The 23,245-nt window shown below is 41.7% G+C and overlaps 1 protein-coding gene and 1 pseudogene across 4 annotated transcripts; both read left to right on the forward strand.

Moving 5' to 3' along the window:
- The first annotated feature begins 7,356 nt into the window (after window positions 1-7,356).
- GID8 (GID complex subunit 8 homolog) lies at window positions 7,357-22,422 on the forward strand. 4 transcript variants are annotated; one of them, XM_014065609.2, is made up of 5 exons: window positions 7,357-7,424; window positions 15,681-15,810; window positions 16,346-16,542; window positions 18,025-18,222; window positions 19,620-22,422. In XM_014065609.2, the coding sequence occupies exons 2-5, from the start codon at window positions 15,693-15,695 to the stop codon at window positions 19,791-19,793; spliced, it is 687 nt and encodes a 228-aa protein (XP_013921084.1). In that variant the 5' UTR covers window positions 7,357-7,424; window positions 15,681-15,692; the 3' UTR covers window positions 19,794-22,422. The 4 variants fall into 4 exon arrangements, with proteins under 4 accessions (XP_013921084.1, XP_087576706.1, XP_013921082.1 ...); XM_087720580.1 differs by lacking the exon at window positions 7,357-7,424 and adding an exon at window positions 7,457-7,566 and having other exon boundaries at window positions 16,349-16,542; XM_014065607.2 differs by lacking the exon at window positions 7,357-7,424 and adding an exon at window positions 7,459-7,566.
- On the forward strand, window positions 17,913-18,007 carry LOC148044756 (U6 spliceosomal RNA; annotated as a pseudogene).
- Window positions 22,423-23,245: the final 823 nt, after the last annotated feature.

Here is a 23,245-nt window from a genome sequence, read left to right on the forward strand (position 1 = left end):
ATCTTGTCCGCTTCAGGGTTGCCACACTGGAGCTTGAGGGTCAGGGTGGGGGGGATTTGAGATAGAAGGTATTTTGTAGCCCAAACAAAATACTTTCTCTTAGGAACCAAGGGCATTCTCACACCTGGCCGGAAGAAGGCAGAGTGATGCCACCCGGTTGTTGGACTGCACGGTGACTGGACCATGTAACCGATTGTTTAGAGAAAGTAGAAAATCTTTCACTTTTAATAAGGTGAAAACCACGGGGGTTTTAAGAGTCAGTTTTCACCAGATACGTGACAATATGGTATTTCCAATAAAAGTACGGTATTTTGGGAGTATAAGACGCACCTATTTCCCTCAAGAGGGTGAAAATCTGGGTGCGTCTTATACACTGAATACAGCATTTTTGGCCTCCCCCCCCCTTTGCAAAAATGGCCGTGCATAGGCTTTAGGAGGCTTCCAAAGAACTTTAAAAAAGGGGGGCTTTTTTTGCTTGTTTTTGCCCTCCCCCCCCGCTCCCCCCTCCCCCCCCGCTCCCAGGAGCACTATATAAGCCCCCTAAAGGCTGTGCATGCCTTTTTTTTTCTTTTTTTTTGAGAAAAAACCGGCCTGTTTTCACACAAAATGGGCATTTTGGGGAGATCTGCAGAGTGCAAAAACTATTTTTTTTTAATTTGCCTCTTCAAAATCTTGGTGCATCTCATACTCCAAAAAATATGGTATTCTTTCAGGAGTTCAACTGCCTCAGAGTCTTGCTTTACTATGGATTGATTACTTAGGACCCACACACAGGGTTTAAACATTCTGTAGCTTGATTCTTGATTTTGCAAGAGAGAGAGAGAGAGAGAGAGAGAGAGGGAGAGAGAGGGAGAGAGAGAGAGAGAGAGGGAGAGAGAGAGAGAGAGAGAGGAGAGAGAGAGAGAAAGAAAGAAAGAAAGAAAGAAAGAAAGAAAGAAAGAAAGAAAGAAAGAAAGAAAAACAGGCCATTTTTGGGAGGTTGCAGAGTGCTCCTGGGAGGTTTATTTGCCTCTTCAAAACCTCGGTGCGTCTTATATTCCAGTGTGTCTTATACTCCGAAAAATACGATAACTCTCCTTTGTCAACTTTGGGATTAGAGAGATGGGCTTCATCTGTTTAGACACCACAATGTTGGCTTGCCCAATACTGTTAAAAGTCAACCCCCCAAAAAACCAAAACATTAAACATCATTGATCAACTTGGAATACATCTTATGGATTACGAAATGAATTTGTCGCATCTTTCACTCCTTTCAAATCATTCAAATTCCAATTAATAAAGGTCAGCAACAAAGACGAAATAAAACTTACTATGTGAATAAAGCTACAAACTAGAGCTACAAACTGGAGCATGCAAAATGAACAGGGTCTAGCTTCTCTTCAGATCTTATAAATCAGATCAGGAAACCCAGAGATTTTGAGTTCTAGTCCCGCTAGGCACAAAACCAGCCGGGTAATTTTGGACCAATCCCACTCTCTCAGCCCGTGTTAGAAAGCAATCACAAACCACTTCTAAAACCTTGCCAAGAAACTGTAAGGACTTATCCAGGCAGTCACCAGAACTCAATATTGACTCAAAGTGTAAATATACATACATTCCCATACACATCCTATCACCGTGATGGTGAACCTATGGAACGGGTGCCACAGGTGGCATGCGGAGCCATATCTGCTGGCACGTAACCCGTCAGCTCCAGTGTGCATGCGCACATCGGCCAGCTAATTTTTAGCCTTCTGGAGGGTCCGGGGAGGCGATTTTCACCCTCCTCAAGCTTCAGGAAAGCCTCCAGATCCTGGAGGGTGAAAAATGGGCCAACAGGAAGTTCAGAAACGAACTTCCGGTTGGCCCATTGGGCCTGCGGTGGTGTGTTTGTTTGTGTGTGCGCATGCGTGGGAGGTCGTGTGTGCATGCATAGGAGGGAGTCACACGTGCAGGTGGGCGGGGCGCATTGCGGGTGTGGGGCATGTGGTATGCACTATCGCACGCACACGTACAATTTTGGCACACATTTAGAAACATTTTCGCTATCATTGCCCTATCACATTTGGGCTGCAGAGCTTCCAACAACCACTAGAAGGCAGCAAATAGTAGTACTCTAGGTAGATATTTTTATATCTCTCTGCTGCCATCTAGTGGTCCAGAGTTTACCCAGATATGGGAGACTTAAGCTAATTTACTCAAGATAACCCCAGAAGTGCCTTTTCCCAAAGGCGACTGGACTCTTGTGTATTTTTTTCTCTTGAAGACATTTTGCTTCTCATCCAAGATGCACTTTCAGCTGAGAAAATAAAGATGCTTCTTGGAGGAGAAATGAAACATCTCGAAGAGAAAAAAAAACACAGCAAGTCCAGTTGCCTTTTGGAAAAAGCACCTTTGGGACAACCATGACCTAGATGACAAAGAATCTCCATAGACATTTGGCCCAAATAGGCAAAGCCTATTTTACTTAACATTTTCTAGCCCCATCTCCTAATCTGAGGTGAGAGCTACCCTTGAGGGATATGCAACCATTGAATTTCAGAATTAGTGGATAATTCCAGAATTTTTTTTTAAAAAAGTTTTATTTTATATTTCACTAGTTGGTAACTAGGTGTTGCACAGCTATTTATTTATAGGGGGAAAATGTCCGGACCAAACGTAATTTCTAATGTTGGATTTCCCCCCTTACCAGAGGGAGCCCCCTGGTGGAGTACTGTGAACTCCACTGCCATGGTATAGTAGATACTACAGTACTGTGTTTCCCCGAAAATAAGACAGGGTCTTATTTTCTTTTAACACCCCCCCCCAATTTTGCTTGGGCCTTATTATCGGGGGGGGCTTATTGGTTTGGGGTTGCCGTGTGGCTGCTCTCTGTCCCACCAGAGTCTTCCAACAGCCAGCCCACAACCATAGAGCGTAGTCCCAGAGCGGCCTCTGCCGGAAGACTCGGCAGCAGATCTCCGGAGTTTGGAAGCCGGTTATGTTCGGAGCATGGCGGCGGCGACGGAGCTCTGGCTTGGGCCTGCAGGGAGAGCTGGGCATGGTGAGGCTGGGAGGCACACGAGCTGGAGGCAGAACAAGTGCTCGCACAACCTCTCTTTCCAGCCGAGCAGAGCGCCAAACGGCTTAGCGCCTTTGGGTCAGTGAGTGGCACTCTGCCCGGCTGGAAAGGGGCATTGCCATGAGGCTGCTCACGAGGGCAGCTGCCCTGCAACCCCCCGCTCCAGCTGGGCACAGTGCCACCCACCAACCTAGCGGTATCACAAAGGCATCAAGCAATGTGAGTGCCTTTGCCCCCCTCCCTCGGCTCCTGCGGCTTTGCGCCTTATTGGGGGAGGGCATATATTTTTGCCCACAAGAAAATATGGCATGGCCTTATTATCAGGACATATCATAATTTTGGGGAAACACGGTACTACAGTAAGTATTATTGTACAGGTACTGCTGTACAGTAGAACACATTTTACAGCAGTACAGTAGAAGCCATTTTAAGGCACAACAGGCTGTATTTTAACAGAAAACACACCCCAAGGGGTGTTAGGGGTGTCTTACCACCACAGTATTTTTTTTCCAGAGATAAGTTATCTGTGTACCAAGGTTGAAATTGCTCAAGGCGTTCCAGAGTTATGCTGGAACACACACACACACAAAGATTTACTTGTAGTAAAATTAAAACCAAGTTGAACAATGAGCAAGAGCAAAGAGAAAGAAGCCTTTGAATTATGGATTTGACTATGGTCACTAATTGAACTTCAGGAAGAATAAAAATTGATTACTCCTAGATTAAATAAAATTTCTGGAGGCATTGAAGAACAACCAACAAACCTTTTTGCTTTGGTCAAGTGATGATGGTATAGGAAAAAAGACTACATTGGCAAAACAATCTATAATATGAAGGAGGTCATTAGACTGCCTTTTTAAAAGCTGCACATTGGTACCAGGGATGGGTTGAAATGAAGGATACGTAGTTAGGAAAAGTCACACCCAACACGAGGGCATTTAATAACTGATCACTCCCTAGTGATGTAACGTATTTCCTTATGTATTCAATAATATATTAAAACTACAATTTGGAATTACGTTCTAGATACCTCTAGGGCAGACCTAAGGCTGATAGATTCCAAAGGTTGAGCATTCTTATCCTAACCCAAAAAGCAATACGTAAAAGGATTACTATTTTAAAAATTCGGATTAGTCTCCCCCAATTAAATACCCCTAACATAATGCTGTTGCAGTCACCAGAATCCTCTGCAAATCATTAGGTGAGCAGGGTTTTCCAGCTGACTGGAATTTGACTGATGAAGTATGTTGGACAGTCTGACCAAACCTAATACATATGGAATATGACTATTTATTTATTCAACTTCCTTCACCTCTCTGAAAGATGCTGCATGAACCAATTTCATTGTATTTAAGTACAATGACAATAAAGAGTATACTTATACTTATGTGTTGATTACAACATCTGCCACCCAAGATTTTAGCATAGACTACCATGCATCTAACGAGCTGTATTATTTTCAAGGGTCCCTCACTGGTGCCAGTATAGTGTGTAATATGTATATACCATGATATAAGATCATACACCAGAGTAATATTCATATTGCACAGAATATGACGTACATATGGAAACGTATGACTAGTTTTTTCCCTAACTACTTGTATAAGGGTTATTCTTTATATTATTCATGTTGTGTTGTATTCTTGCATGGACTGCACCAGTAGAGGCTAAACCAATTTCATATACATGATGTAAAGGTAAAGGTTCCCCTCGCACATATGTGCTTGTTGTTCTCGACTCTAGGGGGCGGTGCTCATCTCCGTTTCAAAGCCGAAGAGCCAACGCTGTCCGAAGACGTCTCCGTGGTCATGTGGCCGGCATGACTAAATGCTGAAGGCACATGGAACGCTGTTCCATTCCCACCCAAAGGTGGTTCCTATTTTTCTACTTGCATTTTTACATGCTTTCAAACTGCTAATTGGCAGAAGCTGGGACGAGTAACGGGAGCTCACTCCGTTACGTGGCGCTAGGGATTTGAACCGCTGAATTGCTGACCTTTCTGATTGACAAGTTCAGTGTCTTAGCCACTGAGCCCCCGCGTCGTTTACATGATGTACAATGACTATAAAGGCTTTCAGGGGGGAAACTCTGGGTGATTTTGTTTATTTGAGAAATATCTTTTCTGTTCTGGTTGGTGTTTCTGATATCCAACAATGATTCTTTTACTTGCAAAGACCATTGGAGTTGCATGCATCACTGGGATTTAAATGGTAAGAGATTCAGAATGGGTGAATAGATTGTTTAAAGATTAGAGGCGGCAGTCGATTTACTTAAGGACAGTGTGCTCCCTTCCCTCAGCATGTAGATGTTAAAAAAAGAATTTTCTTTTAAACAGAGGGATATCTAGTCACAATATAACATTATTTCAAGTGGCCACAATTAAAATCTCACCATCATGGGCTGGATTCAGTCATTTCGCTGCAACAAAGAGAATTGGTTTGCTTGGAGCTTACTGAATTTGATAAACTCAGCCAGCATAGTTGTAAACTAGAACTTAAAAGTTTTATGTATTACAAACCCTAAAAAGTACAGTTTGGACAATTAATAAATGTTTCAACAAAAAATTTAGTACAGGCTGTCTAAAGAAACAATGAAAGATACCAGAATCTCTAAAATACTCTACATCAGGGGTGTCAAACTCACGGCGTCACGTTTTTGTCATGTGACATATCACAACTTTTTTCTCCTTCACTAAAACGGGTGGGCGTTGCCAGCATGTGACACATCTGGCCCACGGGCCTCGAGTTTGATACCCCTGCTATTTACATCCTAAGGAAAAAACAGTTGCCACAACTACATCTTTACTCTGGTGTTGGGAGTAATGGAGAGGTAATGAAAAACAGTCATCAGATAAGGAAAAACTGTTTTAGTACAGGCTGAATTAGCCCCAGAAGTAAAATACAGTTTGCCTGTTTGTGGCTTAGGATACAACAAGGGGAGGGGGCTTAATCTGTAGATTTGTATTTATTTTACTTACTAAATTGTTATCCTACCTTTATTACTTCGTAACTCAAGGCAGCAAACATATCCAACACTTCTTCCTCTTATTCCTCTATTTTCCCAACAACAACCTTGTGAGGTGGATTGGGCTGAGAGAGTGGGTGGGCCTGGCCCAGGGTCACCTAGCATCTTTCCTGCTTAAGTGGGACTGGAACTCACTGTCTCCTGGTGATTGGGCCAAAGTCACCCAGCCAGCTTTCACGTTTCAATGTTTTGAATGTTTCATATCACTGAGTTGGGCAGCTGTATAAATCTTTTAAATTAATAAATAGCCACCCCACTGTAGTTCACAGAGTAAACTATCATTAAACAAACTGTGATTCAGTGTCAACAACCATTAAACCATTAAACAGAGTTAGCCAACCACCATTAAACAGTGATTCTATATGTCAACTATCATACAATATGATTCAGTGTCAACCATTAAACAAATTGTGATTTAGTGTGTCAACCACCATTAAATAATGATTCATGGTCAATCACCATTAAACAGATTCAGTGTGTCAACCACCATCAGTGATTTAGAGTATGTCAACGACCATTAAACAGATTCAGAGTATGTCAACTATTAAACAGTGATTGTCAACCACCATTAAACAGTGATTCAGTGTGTCAACCACCATTAAATAGATTCAGAGTATGTCAACCATTAAAGTGATTGTCAACCACCATTAAACAGTGATTCAATGTCAAGCATTAAATAAACTGTGATTCAGTGTATTAAACATCAGTAAATAAACGGTGAACAGTAAATGTGCCAACCACCATTAACTGTGATTCAGTGTGTCAACCATTAAATATACTGATTCAGTGTCAACCCTTAAACTGTGATTCTGTACGTCAACCACCATTAAATAAACCGTGATTCAGTGTGTCGACCATGAAACAAACTGTGATTCAGTGTCAACCACCATTAAACTGTGATTCAGGGTGTGTCAACCACCATGAAACAAACTGTGATTCAGTGTCAACCACCATTAAACTGTGATTCAGGGTGTGTCAACCACCATTAAACAAACTGTGATTAGAGTGTGTCAACTTCAGGAACCAGACACCAACCACATGAAGGGTCGCTCAGAGGGAACAAAGTACGGATTTAAGAGTTCTTGCTCCGGGCCGAGGCTACGGAAGGCGCCACCCTCTCGTAGATTCCAAACCACTCGCTCCGTCCTCGCGTTCCTCCGGGCAACAACCATTTCCTCTTTTTCCCCCTCTCCGGCGCTTCTGACCTCGCACTTCCGGTCCCTTTCCTTCATTCACATCTCTATGCCCTTCTCCCCACCACCACTTTCCCCCCACACACAAACGCACCGCGACCTTTCCGAGGCTCGGCGCGGCGGCACGATTGGCGGCGGTGTTCTCGCGAGAGGCGCGGCCTGACGAGGTGAGAGCGCGCGGGCGAGAAAAAAAAGAGAGAGAGAGGGAGGGGGGGCGGAGCGGGTGAAGGGGGCCTGGCTGGCTGGCGTCGAGGTCCCGGTGGCGGAGGCGGAGGACGAGGCGGCTGAGTAGCCCGCTCGCTTCGGTGGGTGAGTGAATGGCGGAAATGGCGGCCGCGGAAAGGTTCATTCCGGCGTGGGAGCCGCGGCGACGGCTGAGGGGAAGAGGAGCCATCTTGGGGCCCGCTCGGCGCCTGTCAGAGGCTCGCTGGGCCGCGCGGAACGGCCCGCCCCCCTCCTGGGCCTGAGGGAGACAGGAAGCCCCCAGAGGCCCAGAGCGCTTGGCGGCCGCCCGCCCGGCCTACCTTCTCCACGCACTCTCCCGGCAACCCCGCTCAAGCGACGCCGCTTCTCGAGGCGCCTTTCCCGCCCGCCTCCTCCCGCTCTTCTCCCCGCGACGGGTTAAAGCTGCCCCTGGGAGGAGTGTAGGAAGGGCGTCCCGAGGAAAGGGTGCTTAGGCCTTTAAGCCTCGGGGACCGAACTCCGAGCGCCCCAAAATTGGGGCTCGCCGCCTTTTTCGACCCCGAGAGGAAGAGAGTCTGCCTTCCTAAGCGAAACTCGGCCAAACTTAAGAGGGAAAATGGATAGTATTATGTCTGTCACCCAGATACCTAACACCAGGTGCTAGTTTCCGGCCTTATACAGGTAGTGCCTCGACTTACAACAGTTCGTTTAGTGACCATTCAGGGTATAGGGATTCCTGCTTGAGCAGGGGGTTGGAAGGAAGGAGAGTCCCAAAGGCGCTTTTTTCAGGAGGCAATTGGACTTTCTTGCCTTCTTTTCTTTTGAAGACACTTCGCTTCTTCAACTCTGACTGGATGGTAGCGAATGGAAGGAGGATTATTCCTGGCAGAGAGCTGGTCATTTGCATCCTTTTAAGAGGGTCCTTCAAGCCCGTGGAAGTTTATCTGTGTCCTCAGGATCACCTGAGTGGTGCAAATGGTTCCTGTAGTCTGCATTTTTTCCTCTGGAAATCCATTCCTATTCTGCGGAAAACAGATTCACTTAACAGCAATTCCTTGTTTGAAATAGGATAGGGTCTCCTGCTTGGGCAGGTGCTTGTACTAGAGTAGAACAGGGGTCACCAACCTTTCAGACCTCAGGGACCCCTAAATTCATAATTTTAAATCCCGCGGACCACTAATATACATTTTTAAATGGTAAATAGTATTTAGTGTAATATAAAAATGCTAATAATTTTTCTGCGGACCACCAAAATTTTCTCGTGGACCACCAGTTGGTGTCCTCTGAACTAGAAGACCTCCAAGGTCCCTTCCAACATTGTTATGCTGTATTCCTTCCTCCCCAAATACTAGGTCCTTCAAGAGATATAGGTAGTCTTTAACAACAGTCCATTTGGTGACATTTTAAAGTTAACAATGGCACTGAAAAAAGTGACTTATGACTGTTTTCACACTTAAAGACAGTTGCAGCATTCCCCCACGGCCACGTAATTTACATTCGGATGCAACTGACTCACATTTATGACGGTTGCAGTGTCTTAGGGTCACATGATCACCTCAGCGACCCCTCCGACAAAATCAACGGGGAAACCAGATTCACTTAATGACCATGTTATGAATTTAACAACAGCGGCGATTCTCTTAACTGTGGCAAGGAAAGTTGTAAAGCGGGGCCAAACTCATTTAACAGATTTCTAAATTTTGGACCCAATTGTAGTTGGGAGTTGATTAAACTGTAATTAGATTAAGTTTCTTCCCTTTCTGAAAGATGGCTGTTGGCTGGGTGTTGTCTTGGTCGTTCATAGAATATAATAAGTCATTTTGGAACTTCCTGGAAGTAAATGACTTATGTAGGATTTATGGGAGACACCAAGCTCTCAGTCTAACAATTAAAATTGCAAACAAATTTATGCCATAAATAATGGTAGAGTCTTGTAAAGATGGTGGGTATTTTTTTATTATTTTTTTTATTTCATCCTACAAGACAACTCTGGGGTGGCACAATATGTTTCTAAGATTTCCCATTTCTTTGGTTCCAATTAGATGTCCACCACTCAACTTTTCTTTTACTTGAAGATTATTGTTAGGGCCATTTCCACTAACTCATGGATGTTCTTTTTGTAGAGCTATTTAAGTACAAATCATGATTATCGTGACTCAGCAGGTGGCAACACCTGACTGATCTTGCCTCAGCAAAGAAGAAAAGCAGAGTTGGACCTGAGGGAGGGATGGGAGACCATCAAGAAATGCCAGGGTTGTAGGCTGAATGTGGAAGTAAAATTAACAATTGTCAAAAAAGGCAATGATAAGTCACTTTCTTATTGTTGCTACAAAAACTACAGAAATGCTTATGTTGGTGAACTCTGTTAGTTCAAGCTATTTGAGAAAAAGTTAGCTAAAGTTCTAGAGCTAACATTGTTTGTAATTCTAGTAAGTTCTTGAGCTTCACTTTCTAAAGTAAAAAATTCATTTTTCACTTAAGCTTCCTTTGCCATTCTTCAAGTCATTTTTTTCAAGCTGGGGCAGTTTAAAAAGTAGTTTTAGTTATAGCAGTATATATCTCTTTTAAAGAGAAGAGAACAAGAGATTCTGAGTATGCAGATAAACTTGGGGCATATTTACGTCATGGCAATTTGCTTGATTACTGCGTGCTTAGAGATTGTTAAGAGATGAGCTGTGAACCAGAAAATCAAAATTGTCCTCTGCTATTTCACAGCAGTACATGTATTTTAGATAGTCAGCATTTCCTATCTTTTCAACTGCTGCTCAAAGATAAGACTCCAACAAGATAGATGACTATTATTATACTTTATGGTATAAGAATTACTGGAGTAAACACTCCAGAGCTTCTACTTTGCCTTTATTCATGTTTAAATAATTTCAGATAGAATTACATATTTTGATGAATGGTCATTCAGTATTTTTTTATCTGCCTTCAATATTCCTATATTAGTGAATTGTTATCTTAAATTTATCCTGAAAGGATTTGAAATCCCCATCTTGCCACTTCTGTTTGTCCATATATTTGGGGAAATGAACAATATTGTTGGTAAGTTATGGCATTTATTGTGTTGGAAAGCAAATAAATATAATATAATAAGTTATAAATATAACTCCCTGATTAAACTGTTAGAGCCTGTGAATCTTAAGGAAATGGACAGGTTCTCAGTGCTGTTAGCATTGCCTGCTGTATGTAAAATTCATAACCCTTCTAGCTGGAAAGGCCAGCTGTAATTGAATTTGAGTAGTAGCAAATTCGTTCTTGAACAAAGGCATAGTGAAAGAGCTGATGGTACACCCATCAAAATACATTCAGTGGATGCAATAATACTGCACAATTTCTGCCCAGTCCCCAACTTCATTTGGGGCTGCAGGGGAAGAGTATTGAGAAGATGGTTGGGCTCAACTCAAGAGGTGTATAAAAGAAACACATTATCTGGACCATTCTGAGTCACTCTTTTAGGCAGGGATATTCTACTGAGGCAGCATTGATTACATTTGTGGATGATTTCTGGTAGAATAAGGGTGGTGCAGTTCTCCTGACTGTTCATCTCTTTGATTACTTCCTGCACCACTGATCATTATTCTTTGGACCAGTTTAGTATTTGAGTATGCAAAGCTGTTTTGCAATAGTTCTTCCTTCTCTGCAGCCCATTCCAGTCAGTGGTGATAGGGAAAGGCAGGTCAAACCCATGGCTCCTACTTTCTGGAATTCCTTAGGGCTCAGTAGTTTCCACTTCGCCCTAACATGTACAGGAGTATGCACAATCTATATGAACATCCATAATGGCTTATGGTGTTATGGAGGCAGTTATTATCGGAATCCATGTGATGCTGCTGCGGTGCTGACCTAGTACCTGGAGGTTTTTAGTGTCTGCCTGGGGGGAGAAACGGAATCAACCCTAGCAAGATAAAGTGACTTTGATTCAGGCATTGGGCACACCATCTTTAGTTCTCAATTGAGTTCTATTTCCCCAGACCAAACTAGTACACAATTTGGGAAACCTTTTGATTCATGACTCCTAATGAAAGAGTGAGTGGCAGCTATGGCTGGAAAGATTTTTGCAGGGAACTTTATGTGCTAGCTAGTGTGATCATTTTAGGGCCAACAGACCATTCTAGTGGTTTAAAATACTACAGTACACTCTAGGTAAGGTGTCAAAAAGGATTCTACAGTTCAACCCTGAAGTTCATTTCTGTACTCCTTTCTGGAATTATTACCAAGTAAACTTTCTGGACATGTCTGAAATTTGAAGACAGCTTTAGGTAACCATTTGATAAACCCCATATCAGAAGATACCTTAGTGTCTTTTCAAGAGTGATAGTAACTCTGAAGGAGACCTAAGTCATAAGGAATCCTGCCCATTGGTAGTACTTATATTGAAAGAGGAATTTTTTGTTTTACAAGTGTGTATAAGATTGAAGTATAGAATAAGAGAACTTGAAATTGTTGCATCAGAAATGTATATTAAATTGCATATTTTTAGGAATATATGATCTTAGGTTATGAAATAGGTCACTTTAAATCAGATTAATATATGAGATTATGTAAAGGAATAGATAGCAATATTACTCAAAAAAACATTGCTTAAGTATATATAACTTATCAGCAGATCAATCAATCAGAATAGCGCTAGAAGGGACCTTGGAGTTCTTCTAGTCCAACCCCTGCTCAAGCAGGAGACCCTACTATTTCAGACAAGTGACTATCCACATAGAGTAGAATTTGTGGTTTTACAGTGAATATCATGATTTCCACGTTCATTTGAGGTAGAAAATATTGACAAATTCTTCAGCAAATAGGGCTAAAAACTGTACAGTCTTAACAATACAGTACAATATTTTTATTGGGTGAATGGAATGCAGGTATTAGAAAAAAGTTTTATAAAGAGAAGTATTTATTGCTGATGCTTGCTTCAAGTTTCAGAAATGCAGATTGTGTGCATGAATGGCACTGAGGGCCCATGACTGTAATTGGCTTGATCACATAGGTAACAAACACAGGAGGAAGAAGTGCAATGGAATAAGACATTTTCAGAAACAGAATAAAAGTTGGCATTTTATCTGTATAATTTATAGAAACATAGTAAATTAAAGAGTAGGTATGGCAGCAAGATTTGTTCTGGAAGATATACAGTGAAAATATTACTTCATACACATCCAGTATGCTTACCTTATATATGAAAGAAACTTGAACAATGAAGAGAGATAAAAGATGTGGAGAGCGATAAGAGATGTTATGGAAATCGAAGTGGGAGAATAATCCCCAAATTTGTAACAACAAAAGATCCAAGTGGCTTTTAGAAGAAATTATAACAGACAAGAAAACAAAGAAGCTTCGTTAAATTATATAAATTTATAAATTATGTAAATGTAGCATTTTCAGCTTCAAGCAATCATGTCTGAACAAGGCTCTATATACCTCAGTCAAGATTGTCAGCAAGTAGGAGAATATAGTGCAAAAGTGTAAGATGGTTTTAAGAACAGAGAAATTGCAAGAAAATTTATAACTGATGGGAAGATACATTATAGGTACAGAATTGTTTCATTTAAAAAAAATACAGGCATGCATCTTATATACAACAATCCAGGGTGGCCCCATAAGCAGGATCAGTAAAACAAACTAAGATTTTAAAAAGCAATACATAACAACAATGCCCTGTGGTGCCCTGTATAACAAGGCTTCCACCAAACAATTTCATTCTATATTTGCCAAACATTCACACCATAATCCCATGCCTGAGGGAAGAGCCAGCTCCTTGTGGCTTATAGAAAAACAAAAACACTTAGAGGGACTGTACACAACAGCTGACTGCAATAGAAAACAAAGTGCAAAATGCAGTGGACCAGCTGTAAAATCCTAGGTGTTGCTGAAATGCTTGTTGTTTAAAGTTAAGGGTGAAAGGCAGGTTAAATTGCTAACGGTTCTGTGTCAACAAATATTATATGGCCTAGAGGTTGGAAAATATGCCTACACCAAACAAAATATATATATAAGGCAATGTGTAGATTGTCAAACCAGGCCATCGACCATGGTATCCTTCTGCGAAGACTGCGGGAGGTGGGAGTGGGAGGCACCGTGTTACGGTGGTTCTCCTCCTACCTCTCGGACAGGTCGCAGTCGGTGTTAGTGGGAGGGCAGAGATCGTCCCCAAGGCCCCTGAAATATGGGGTGCCGCAGGGTTCGGTCTTATCCCCCCTACTATTTAACATTTACATGAAACCGCTGGGAGAGATCATCCGTAGGCACGGGATTAGATACCATCAATACGCGGACGATACTCAATTGTATCTGTCCGCCCCGTGCCAAATCAATGAAGCGGTTGACGTGATGGACCGGGGACTTGAAGCCGTCATGGACTGGATGAGGATTAACAAGCTTGTGCTCAACCCAGAAAAGACCGAGTGGCTGTTGTGTTTCCCTCCCAAAAATTTGGCCATTAATCCAACACTCAGGCTGGGGGGTCAAATTTTACACCCCTCAGAGAGGGTTCGCAACTTGGGAGTCCTCCTGGATCCACAGCTGTCATTCGATCATCATATAGCGGCTGTGACCAGGGGGGCATTCGCCCAGGTACGCCTGGTGCGCCAGTTGCGACCCTACCTGAACCGGGAGGCCCTCACAACAGTCACTCGGGCCCTCGTGATTTCTAGGCTGGAATACTGCAACGTGCTCTACATGGGGCTGCCCTTGAGGTGCATCCGGCGACTTCAGCTAGTGCAGAACGCAGCCGCGCGAGTGATCGCGGGTGCACCCCGATTCACCCGCATTACACCTATCCTCCGCGAGCTGCGCTGGCTACCTGTCGATCTCCGGATGCGCTTCAAGGTGCTACTGATCACCCATAAAGCCCTACATGGCAGTGGATCTGGATACTTGAGAGACCGCCTTCTGCCAATTACCTCCCTACGACCTATAAGATCTCATAGGTTAGGCCTCCTCCGTATTCCATCGGCCAGCCAGTGTCGGCTGGCAACTACAAGGAGGAGGGCCTTCTCAGCAGCGGCCCCGACCCTTTGGAACGAGCTCCCCGTAGAGATTCGTACCCTCTCCACCGTCCAGGCCTTCCGCATAGCCTTGAAGAACTGGCTCGCCCGTCAGGCCTGGGGATAAGGACCATTACCCCGCCCGAATGTTGTATGCATGTTGCTTATTATTTTATTATGTGTTGTCGTCTTAGTGCTGTATTTCCCCTTCCCTGGTTTCTGTGAGCCGCCCTGAGTCCCCTCAGGGAAAAGGGCGGCCTACAAATAAAATCAATTCTAATTCTAATTCTAATTCCTCACACAAGTCAAAATATTACTTAAAATCTTACAGAGTAGAGCCATAAGGAGAAGCAACTTTTAGAAAAGGCAGTAGGCTACAAGGTCAGATAGGTAACCTAAGATGGAATACAAAGACAGAAAGTGGGATTTTCTTTTGCATTATTGACTACAGCAAGGCTTTTGTGTTAAACGTACCAGAATCTAGGTTAATGGGTATATAGCAGAACACTCTGAATATATTCTTCTGAGGGCTCATTATTATGAGCAAGAAGCCATTGTAAGGACTGACCCTGGAGAAACAAAGAGGTACGGAATAGGAAAGCCAAGGATGCATATTGTTTCCATATCATCTCTTCAGCTTATTCAAGGAATAGAAGAATGATAAGTTTGGATAAAGTGACAGCTCGAGTCCAAATAGGCAGCTAGAACATAATCATCTTGAGAGTGGCAAGTGACAGCAGCTTGCTAGCCGAAAATAAAGAGGAATTTGAAGAAGTTGTTAATCAAAATGATAGATTCATGTAATCTAGCATGCTTATTGAATTTCCATTTGACAGCAGAGAGGTCCACTAGAAAAAGCAAGTCTTTCATCAGACAGCTGCATTTAATCTTATGACTGCAAATTAAACTTTTACTTTTTGATACCACTTTTTTTTTTTACTAATGCTAAATGATTAGGTATAATGAAATCTCATTGTAATTGACTATTGGGGTTGTGTGTCCATCATTCAAAAAGTATGTCAGCACCACAATTTACATCACTTGAGTAATGAAGTACCTGTGGTTCTGCAAATATTGCAAAGCATATCTTCTGCAAAATAACATTGTTTCATGAAATTGTGGACTACTACATGCAAAATCTCTTGTACTGAGAGCTGGTAAATTTGGGGTTCAAATTTAAATTGTTATTGTTTCATCTAACCAAGGTTGTGTTTCAGCACTCAGATAGATAAAAATCTCATCCTCTCTTTCTAGTGAAGGACAAAAATGAGTTATGCAGAAAAACCCGATGAAATTACAAAAGATGAGTGGATGGAAAAACTCAATAATTTACACATCCAAAGAGCTGACATGAATCGCTTAATTATGAACTATCTTGTTACAGGTAACAATCACTAGATTTATGATTGCCTCTTAATTTGGGGATGGTATTTAAGAACGTTTCCAGCACGTGTTTATATTCATTGATGGCTCTCTACTAGAAGAGTCTGGCGAAGACCAAAAACACAGCTGCTACCCACTCCACAACCTGTAATTATGTGCCATGTTATTATATAAAATGTGAAAAAGTTTCTTAAGTTTTAACAATATAGTCTGTTCCTACAAGCTTATGGGCAAAAGGACAAGTAGAAAAAAGAGGAAAAGGAAGAAACAAGGAGTCCTACATAGCTACTAATTTTTTCAGAAAGTTTTTATTAACTTCAAGAATTGGCCACTGAGGAAGTTAGTTTTGAGAAGTGGCTTTAATAAGAGAATTAGATCTTTTAATCTTTTTTGCCCTTTTATTTTTGCAGTTGGAAATTTCAGCTCCCTTTTTATTGTAAAAACAAAAACACCAAATGTCATTCAATGCCAAAAACCTCGTAGATGACTTTCCCCCCCCCCTTTCATAACCAGTTTCTTCTTCCATTCCATTTCAGAAGGTTTTAAAGAGGCTGCTGAGAAGTTTCGAATGGAATCTGGAATTGAACCTAGTGTTGATCTAGAGACCCTGGATGAAAGAATAAAAATTCGGGAGATGATCCTCAAAGGTCAGATTCAGGAAGCCATTGCACTGATCAATAGCCTTCATCCAGAGTTATTAGACACAAACCGGTACCTTTACTTCCATTTGCAGGTAAGATAACAGATTTAAAGAAGCAGGGATTATAGCTAATGTATCTAATAAATTTATTGGTTATTTAAGGACTACAATAATTTAATTTAATTTATTTTAATGTGTAGGATAGACATTTTGAATGCCCTTTGGGAATATACTTGTAGTAGATAAAACGTGAACAGTGGGCCTGGGGCCTCCTCCGAATTCCATCGGCCAGCCAGTGCCGGCTGGCAACTACAAGGAGGAGGGCCTTTTCAGTGGTTGCTCCGACCCTTTGGAACAAGCTCCCCGTGGAGATTCGTACTCTCACCACCGTCCAGGCCTTCCACATAGCCCTTAAGACCTGGCTAGCCCGACAGGCCTGGGGACAAAGATAGCCGCCCCTCCCGAATGATGAATGAATGTTGCTCATTATTTTTACTTATATGTGTCTATGTTATTGTTTGTATTCCCCCTCCTGATTTTATGTGAGCCGCCCTGAGTCCCCTCAGGGAAAAGGGCGGCCTATAAATGTTAATAAAATTCTAAATTCTAAATTCTAAACTGTCTAGATGATGGGTGTCAAACTTGCCGCATCACATTGCCGTCATGTGACATTTTGCAACATTTTCCCCATTCATGGAGCTGAGGTGGGCGTGCCTGTATGTTACCCATTCGGCCCATGGGCCGCCAGTTTGACATCCCTGCTCTAGATGTTCCAATCCCGTAACAGTATTATGTACATATTGGCTTTGACATTAATCTGAATCGATTTGAAATTGGAATTGGTGAGGATTTGCTGTCCATGTCCGTGGAGATTCATACCCTCACCACCCTCCAGACCTTTTGCGTAGCCCTTAAGTCCTGGCTGTCCCAACAGGCCTGGGGCTAAAGATTTCAACCCCACTCGAATTGTATGACTGTTGTGTTTTTAATGATGTATCGTTTTTATGTTTGTGACTCGTTTGTCCTCCCTCCCCTTGAGTTGTGAGCCGCCCTGAGTCCCCCCAGGGAAAAGGGCGGCATACAAATAAAGCGTCTATCTATCTATCTATCTATCTATCTATCTATCTATCTATCTATCTATCTATCTATCTATCTATCTATCTATCTATCATGTTGTAGATACTCTTAAAAGCATTTAAATGTACTTTCCTGTGCAGTTCTTTAGCTGAGCATTAAAACTCCAAATACCTTAAGCCTGAAAAGGCAATCTTTGAAAGATAGAATCACATTAGAGAGCTCTAGGACATGAAGTGAATTTCCGTTCTTTTTTTATTGACACGAGAACAACTTAAAAAGCTAAGTTGCATAGCTTTGTTTTTGACTGTTAGATTTTTTTAAATTATTATTTAAAGATGTTTAATCAAGGCCAAATGTTCAAATGATGCTTGCAATATAGGAGAGATGTGCTCGCTTTGGCGGCACATGTACTAAAATTGGAACGATACAGAGATGATTAGCAATGTAGGAGAGAAACTGTGTTTAACTTCCTATTATTTTTTCCATTGATCTGTGCAGCAGCAACATTTAATTGAACTGATTCGGCAGCGGGAAACTGAAGCTGCTCTGGAGTTTGCGCAGACTCAGTTAGCAGAACAAGGAGAAGAGAGTCGGGAGTGTCTGACGGAGATGGAGCGCACCCTGGCTCTCCTTGCTTTTGATAATCCAGAGGAATCCCCTTTTGGAGATCTGCTCAACATGATGCAGCGACAGAAAGTAATTACTAGTTATGAAACTAAAATTAAAAGATTGCAGGACTCTTAACTGCTGGTGCATTTACATTGATCTCCTAGTGTGTTGTAGGAAATAGGTGGCTTTATGTCTTTTTCATAGTCAGTTAAGGCTTCCTTTTAAGTGCTTGCTCAACCAGCTAAATTGCTTAGTTATGTTGGAAGAAATGTCCATCTGGGTTCAGTTCCAAGTGGGGAGAAAGACCCTGGAAATATGGCAGCCGCTTGGAAAGATGGTTTTTAATGGTGGACAGGATGACATGGTTTGAGGTCCTGGTGGAAAGGGGATCACATGCCTTGAAGATCTTGAAGAAAAATGGGCAGAGTACCTGAGTTTTATACCCTCTCCTAGGCCCCACCTTAGAGCTTCCTGTTCCTGTGTAAGAAATGTATTCTGATTGGTGGTCAGACTCCCAAGGGGTGGGGGTCTTAGCTAACTTTGTAGGCTGTCTGTCTTTTGAGTCCCAAGCTTGGTTGAGCTGTTGCTGGGTGATGATGTAATGAAAGGGCTTTGGGCAATTCCTGTTATGGCTCTGCCTGAAGGAGGTAGATCTTTGTTATATAGAATAGACTGGGTCAGGCCTTAATGGCTCATTGACAAAGGTGGAGTGGCTGAGTTTCTGCCTCCCTTTTAGGGGGAATATTCTGTCCTTTTAATATCTCCTAAAATATCTCATTTTCATAGGCGAGCCGTGGGTGCTAACTCCTACAGTTAACTATTATTTTAAGTAATCAGTTGTGAGGATTCAACTTGAGTGGTGAAGTAAATATGCTTGGGAATGATGAATATAAAGAAGAAATTACTGCCTACTTTTCTAGTAGATAACTATAACAATAGTAGAGATTCTAAGAAAGGAGAATATTTGTTGCTCAGGGATGACATAAGAGGGGTCCTTGGTCAAGCACTTGACTAGCACTGATGATGTTACCTAGTTAGGTAATGAAATGTCTGCAAAAAACAACCTCACAGAGCACCCAGGACCCCTCATAATAATAGAGAATCTTGCCATAAAAGGTTTTGTGGTATCTGCCCCAAATCGAACAGCATACAGTTGTAAAATAAACCACCTATTAGTGTGTAGTGATTAAGGCGCCAGACTAGAATCCAGGAAACTGAGTTCTAGTTCTGCCTTAGGTACCAACGCCAGCTCTGTGACTTTGGGCCAATCATACATTCTCAACCCAACCCACCTCACAGAGGAGTTGTGGGGGATATGCGATCTGACAAGCAAAGTCAATGAGGAAGCCAGATTCACTTAACAGCTGCCGTGATTCGTTTAACAAATCTGGCAAGAAAGCTTGTAAAATGGGGCAAAACTCAAACTAACTCCCTTGCTTCACGGAAATACGTTACTAATCTAAGTTACTTATCTCTCTCTCTAGGTGTGGAGCGAAGTAAACCAAGCTGTGTTAGATTATGAAAATCGTGAGTCAACCCCCAAACTGGCTAAATTATTGAAGCTACTACTGTGGGCTCAAAATGAGCTGGACCAGAAGAAAGTAAAATATCCCAAAATGACAGATCTCAGCAAGGGGACAATTGAGGAACCCAAGTAAAATGTGCAGATGGACACTAAATCTCACACCTGCACAGTGATTATACATTTTTAATCAGTCTGTGACTGAAATATTTTTACTACAGTTCAGGACTTTTGCAATTTGGTTGTGTGTGTTTTGTTTTGTTTCTTTCCTTGGCAAGCATACGTAAAGGGAAGGGTGCCCTTTTCAAATGCAGAAAATAAGCATTGGAAAAGCATTACATCACTTTGTCCATCTGACTTAGGCTGTGCACTGTCGTCCTTTTTTTTTAGCCAAATACCAAGGTTCTTTTTTAAATACTGGGCTGAAGGTTTGCAACGTCTGGCCACTGAAGCCTATTTTGGTAGCCAACGAATTGATGTTAAAGCTCTTGGCAACTCTCCAGTTAAACTTCACCTGTTTTTCACTTGAAACATGGACTTATTTCTGTGTTAATTTATAGCCAAATATGCATTCCCTATTTATAAGCTAGCAATTGGTTAAAAGTGATCATTTTGTAAGCCTCCCGCCAGTGTTGTTTACTGCATAGACTATAGTATAGAAAGCTTGTAAGCTGTAATTGAAGATAACTGCCCTTGCTTTTCACACCTTGGTGACTTATTTATATGGGGCTGAATGTTATGTTCATGATGGGCCTAGTTCTCTCAGAAGCGTTGCTAAAAATAAAAGCATTTTCTTTTGTAGTTTTCAAGAATGACCAAAATAGCCTCTGACGAAAGACATAATCACATTTATAGGTAGGCGTTCTTTCCGCAGAGTTTCTTTGTGGTTCTATTTCTTAATGCCAGTTGCAGTCCTTATACTGCTTGGGGTGACAATTGCAGCCTTAAAGCCTGTAATATATTTAATACGGAGGATATGGAAATGGAAATAATGTTAGCCATTCTCAGTAAGAAGAAATAGCTTAATGTAAATCCAGTGGAACAGTATAAATATTTGGGGGCCGTAATTTTTAAATGATGGCATTATTTTAACAGTTTCTTTCTTAGCTTGGGTAATTAGTACTTTGATTTTACAACTCTCCTCCCTGGAGCTCCCCTCTTTATGGCTGGAGTCATGTTATCATGGTTAGGATTTATTTCTGCCCTTGTTAAAGCCCCTGTAATTCCATGAGTTATTTCTTGCTCGGTTGCGTTGCAGTTTCCTTTATGGGTGGTTAATGGCAATGCAAGACTGGTTTAAAAACATTGTTCCCCTCTTAGGCTGGTAGTAATAAATGCTAATCTGGCCAGTTTTAAGATTACCATCTTGCAACTAACTCAGTTATCTCCAAGGTTGCTGAAGCCTGAAGTATCTCCAGCTGCCAAGCTGTTACTACTAATCTTATTGCCAGCTAGGATAAACCTGCCTCTCTGTGCTCATTTTACACATTTTTCTGCTGAAAGAAGGGGAAAAAATGAGAGTAGTCCACTTAGGTGTAGTCTAGTAGTACCAGTGCTCTTGGTGAGTAAATGAGCAAGCTATAGAACACAAAGGTTTGGTTTTCAGCAAGGTTTTGCTATGGTCATTGCTTGGTGTAATAGATTACTAGAATCTTCTCTATATTACTCATAGCAACAGTTGAGAGCAACACAACAGAGGGAGGTGTATCTGTATGCAGCTGCATTCTGGGTAAGGCCCACGGGTAGACTAGTGTGAACAGTAGTTCGAAGATAAGATGGCACTTGTATTTTGCACTGATGCTTGTATTGCCTATCGGAGAGACCGAAAACTACTTAACATTTTGGGATTTTAGTGTCCTGGGTTATTTTTTATTCTTTGGGAATGTTTCCTAACAACTCAATTGGCCTGATAAGTTCTTTTCATTACGCACATCTACGTTGAAAGTCAAAATGTCTAGGCTTTCTTCAGATAACAACCAATTTATCTTCCCTCTTCTGGAAATATAGAAAGTATAAAGCAGGGGTTTCCAAACTTGGCCATTTTTAAGACTTACTGACTTCCATTCCCAGAATTCCCCAGTCAGAATGGCTGGCTGAGGAATTATGGGAGTTGAAGTCTACAAGTCTTAAAGTGGCCCAGTTTGGAGACCCTTGGTTGAAAACATCAGCTTTCAGTGTAATCCTGACCAACAGCTGGTTTCTCTACCAGATATCCTATGTTGCAGCCATGTTTAAGAGGTCTTTATGTTCAAGCATTCTATTGAAGCCATGGTTGCATAATAACTGGAATATAGAGTGTTTTAAGAGCCAAATATGCGATATAACTATGACAAGTTTACTTAATTTGATTTTTGTTAAAACATCTCACACTGAAGCAGCTTTAATCTGTAAAGGTTTCTTGGGTTTAGAGAAAAATATTTAAAATGGTATGAAAGAAAGCTATGCATTTTACAGAGCGTGGAAAGGTGTAGTCCCCGTGGTACTTTTAGGGATCTTTATATTCACATGTATATAAAATAGTTTGCATATACAAATTATAATATAATCAATTTGAATTATTCTCAGATGAGGAGGGTGTAAAATATAACTTATGAAAATATTATCCACAAAAATAAAACCCCACAGCCCTCACTACATAAATGATTTTTTTGTCATACACATGAGAAATGTCTTACTTAGTGGCTGTGAAAAATGGTTGCAATTTATCTCCATAATGTTAGATCACCACTCTTTAACTGCTTAGCATTAAATACAACTTTGATCAATACGTTTCTCATTTGGTTTTTCTTCTAGTTTCTTTTTATGAACCTCTTTGTAGAAATAATATTTCAGAGAATATAATTGTGCTAATCACTCCTATCGGTCTGAGTAAGATTTGCAATCCATGTAGCGAAGTCTGTGTTATATATGTACATCATGTGTATTTTTGAGGGGTGTGTGCAAAACATCTCCGATTCAAAACGGGTTCTTCTGGCTACTCCACAAGGGATTACAAGCTTGGAAGGGTAGGTTCAACCTTCACAGCAACATATATAAATACAGGTAGTCCTCGACTTGTGACCACAATTTATTATGAACAGAGTTTCTGTTGCTAAGTGAGTGAAACATTTGTCAAGGGAGTTTTGCCCCATTTTACGGCTTTTCTTCACACAGTTGTTAAGTGAATCACTGCAGTTGGTAAACTAGGGGTATTGTGATTAAGTGAGTCTGGCTTCCCCATTGACTTCGCTTATCAGTAGGTCACCAAAGGTGATCACATGACCACCACCACCCTGGAACCTGCGACCATCATAAATATGAACCACTTGCCAAGCATCTGAATTCTCCATAGTGAGGGGAGGAATATCCAGGATGAGTTGACCTTGTCCTCTCTCGATTGGACTGAGTCAGATAAGCTCTTTTAGCCACGCCTTGGTCACCAGGCTCCACCCAGTTATCGACTCAGTCCATCAACGGACGGCTGTGTTCATCCTGAGATCCTGAAGAAACTTAAAGGAAAAATTTAAATTGCTGCAAAAGCGATACTCCTCTCCCACTTTGAGAAGAGGCGTATCAGGTAAGTACCAACGCCCTTTTTGATCATATCAC

Source organism: Thamnophis sirtalis, unplaced genomic scaffold, assembly GCF_051295495.1.
Source record: "Thamnophis sirtalis isolate CommonGarterSnake01/CBP01778 unplaced genomic scaffold, rThaSir2_p1.2 scaffold_7, whole genome shotgun sequence".
Taxonomy (NCBI): Eukaryota; Metazoa; Chordata; class Lepidosauria; order Squamata; family Natricidae; genus Thamnophis; species Thamnophis sirtalis.

Bases quoted from the DNA above. Each gene is read 5' to 3' on its own strand.
- GID8 (XM_014065609.2), top strand. From the start codon at position 15,693: ATGAGTTATGCAGAAAAACCCGATGAAATTACAAAAGATGAGTGGATG. The intron at 15,811-16,345 runs GTAACAATCACT...ATTCCATTTCAG, and splicing joins TATGAACTATCTTGTTACAG to AAGGTTTTAAAGAGGCTGCT. The intron at 16,543-18,024 runs GTAAGATAACAG...TGATCTGTGCAG, and splicing joins ACCTTTACTTCCATTTGCAG to CAGCAACATTTAATTGAACT.